General features: G+C 61.0%; 1 protein-coding gene across 1 annotated transcript in view; it reads left to right on the forward strand.

Moving 5' to 3' along the window:
- LOC104498339 (nucleoside diphosphate kinase 3-like) overlaps window positions 1-579 on the forward strand; it is a gene marked incomplete at its 5' end in the record, with an annotated part of 1871 nt that extends 1292 nt beyond the window's left edge. Inside the window, one exon of the mRNA XM_010141696.1 lies at window positions 462-579. Coding sequence (XP_010139998.1) covers window positions 462-579 — 118 coding nt within the window. The remainder of the gene's footprint in view (window positions 1-461) is intronic.
- Between the last annotated feature and the right edge of the window lie 1166 nt (window positions 580-1745).

Consider the following 1745-nt stretch of genomic DNA (forward strand, 5'->3'; position numbering starts at 1 on the left):
AGGGACCTGCGGGGGCTGAGCCTGGAGCAAAGGAGGCTCCGGGGAGACCTTCTGGCTCTGACAACTCCCTGACAGGAGGGTGCAGCCAGGGGGGTCGGTCTCTTTGACAGGACAAGAGGAACCGTCCTCCAGTTGCCCCAGTGGAGGTTGAGGCTGTCCCTGAGGAGCCGTTTCTGTCCTGTTGGGGTTGTGCAGGCGTGTCGCAGGCTGCCCAGGGCAGTGGTGGAGTCCCCATCCCTGGAGGGGTTTCCCAGCCGTGTGCAGGTGCTGCTGAGGGACAGGGGGCAGGGGGGACCTGCCAGTGCTGGGGAACGGGGGGACTCGAGGAGCTGGAAGGGCTTTTCCAACCAAAACAACTCTATAGTTAAACCGGTCGGGGTGAAGTTTTCCACACTGTATCTTCCCTCTCCCACCCTTCTCTGCTTGGGGCCAGCTTATCCCTTTCTCCTGCCCCTCCACAGGAACGTGATCCACGGCAGCGACTCGGTTGAGAGTGCCCAGCAGGAGATCTCCCTCTGGTTCCGCCCAGAGGAGCTGACTTGCTGGGAGGACACGGCTGAGCACTGGATCTACGCCTGAGAGGAGCAGCCTGAGGGAAGCGCGTCTTCCCGCCTGGACAGCGGGGCTTTTCCATCCATTTCACCGCAGCTGTTTGGGCTGGCTGTGGATCCTGCTGCGGTGTCACGTGCTGGGGCGTCTGTTCTGCGTGTGGGTGAGACTCCAGCAGTTCAGGCCCCTGCAATAGAAGCTGTTTCCCTTTTGCTCCCTCTCTGCTGTAGTAGCTATTGTTGCTCTTTTTGCTGCAGTATCTTAAATTCCACGTAGCTCAAGGTTATTTACTGAGGGAAAGGTGAAATCCGGGCTCTGTGCCCGTTGTGCGTGTGCTCAGACCTGCCCAGCACAGAGGGACGGGTGCTCTGGTCACTGCAAGGTGATGTGACCTGCATTGCTATGAGGTTCTTCACCAAAGGCTTTTGAAGAACTAGGCTGCTATGGGGTAAGGGGGAGAAGCTCCCCCTGGAGCAGGAGCTCATTCCAAGAGAAGGAGTGAAGGATGGGACAAACTGCTTGCTCTCCCTGTGGGACCTCTGAAGTCCAGGCACTGAGCTCTGGCTGATGCCGAGATCTTCCTCGTGTGAGGATGGAGCTGCCCTGCTGGGAGGGTATCTGTAAGTCCAGTTTGTAACTGGTTGGACAATGCCTTGACCCTGCTGTGAGCTCTCCGTGGACCATTACTCTCCTCTGAGCTGTGCCTGAGCTGCTGGGCAGCCTCACTGGAGCGTGAGGGCAGGGACAGCGATGGGGCATCCTGCTGCGGGACAGGTGACGGGTCAGCCCAGGGAGCGAGGTGCCCCAGGGCTTTCCTGTGCATCAGATGACGTTTTGTCTGCGTCCTAAAAGCCGCTCTCGGCCCCCGGCTCTGTGGCTGCTGAGGACCGCGTGTGGCTCTCTGGGGGCAGAGATCAAGCTCAGCCCTGCTCCGGGCTGGCCCCCAGCGTGGTGGGGCTGAGCAGGGACGTGCCTGCGGGGAGAGGGGGATGGAGGGTCTCCCTCCGGTGACCGGCCTGTTAGGAGGCCGCAGCCAGAGCGCTCCTGCCTCCAGGGCCGCCTCGGGGCGGCTCCTTACCGCTGTACAGAGGTGACCGTTGCCGGTTGTCCCCCTGATTCACCCATTCGCTGTTTTTATAATAAACTCCGGACTCCCGTTGTCTCCCCGGCTGGTTCCTTGCCCGGGGGGCGGAGGG

Source organism: Buceros rhinoceros, unplaced genomic scaffold, assembly GCF_000710305.1.
Source record: "Buceros rhinoceros silvestris isolate BGI_N320 unplaced genomic scaffold, ASM71030v1 scaffold35998, whole genome shotgun sequence".
Classification (NCBI taxonomy): Eukaryota; Metazoa; Chordata; class Aves; order Bucerotiformes; family Bucerotidae; genus Buceros; species Buceros rhinoceros.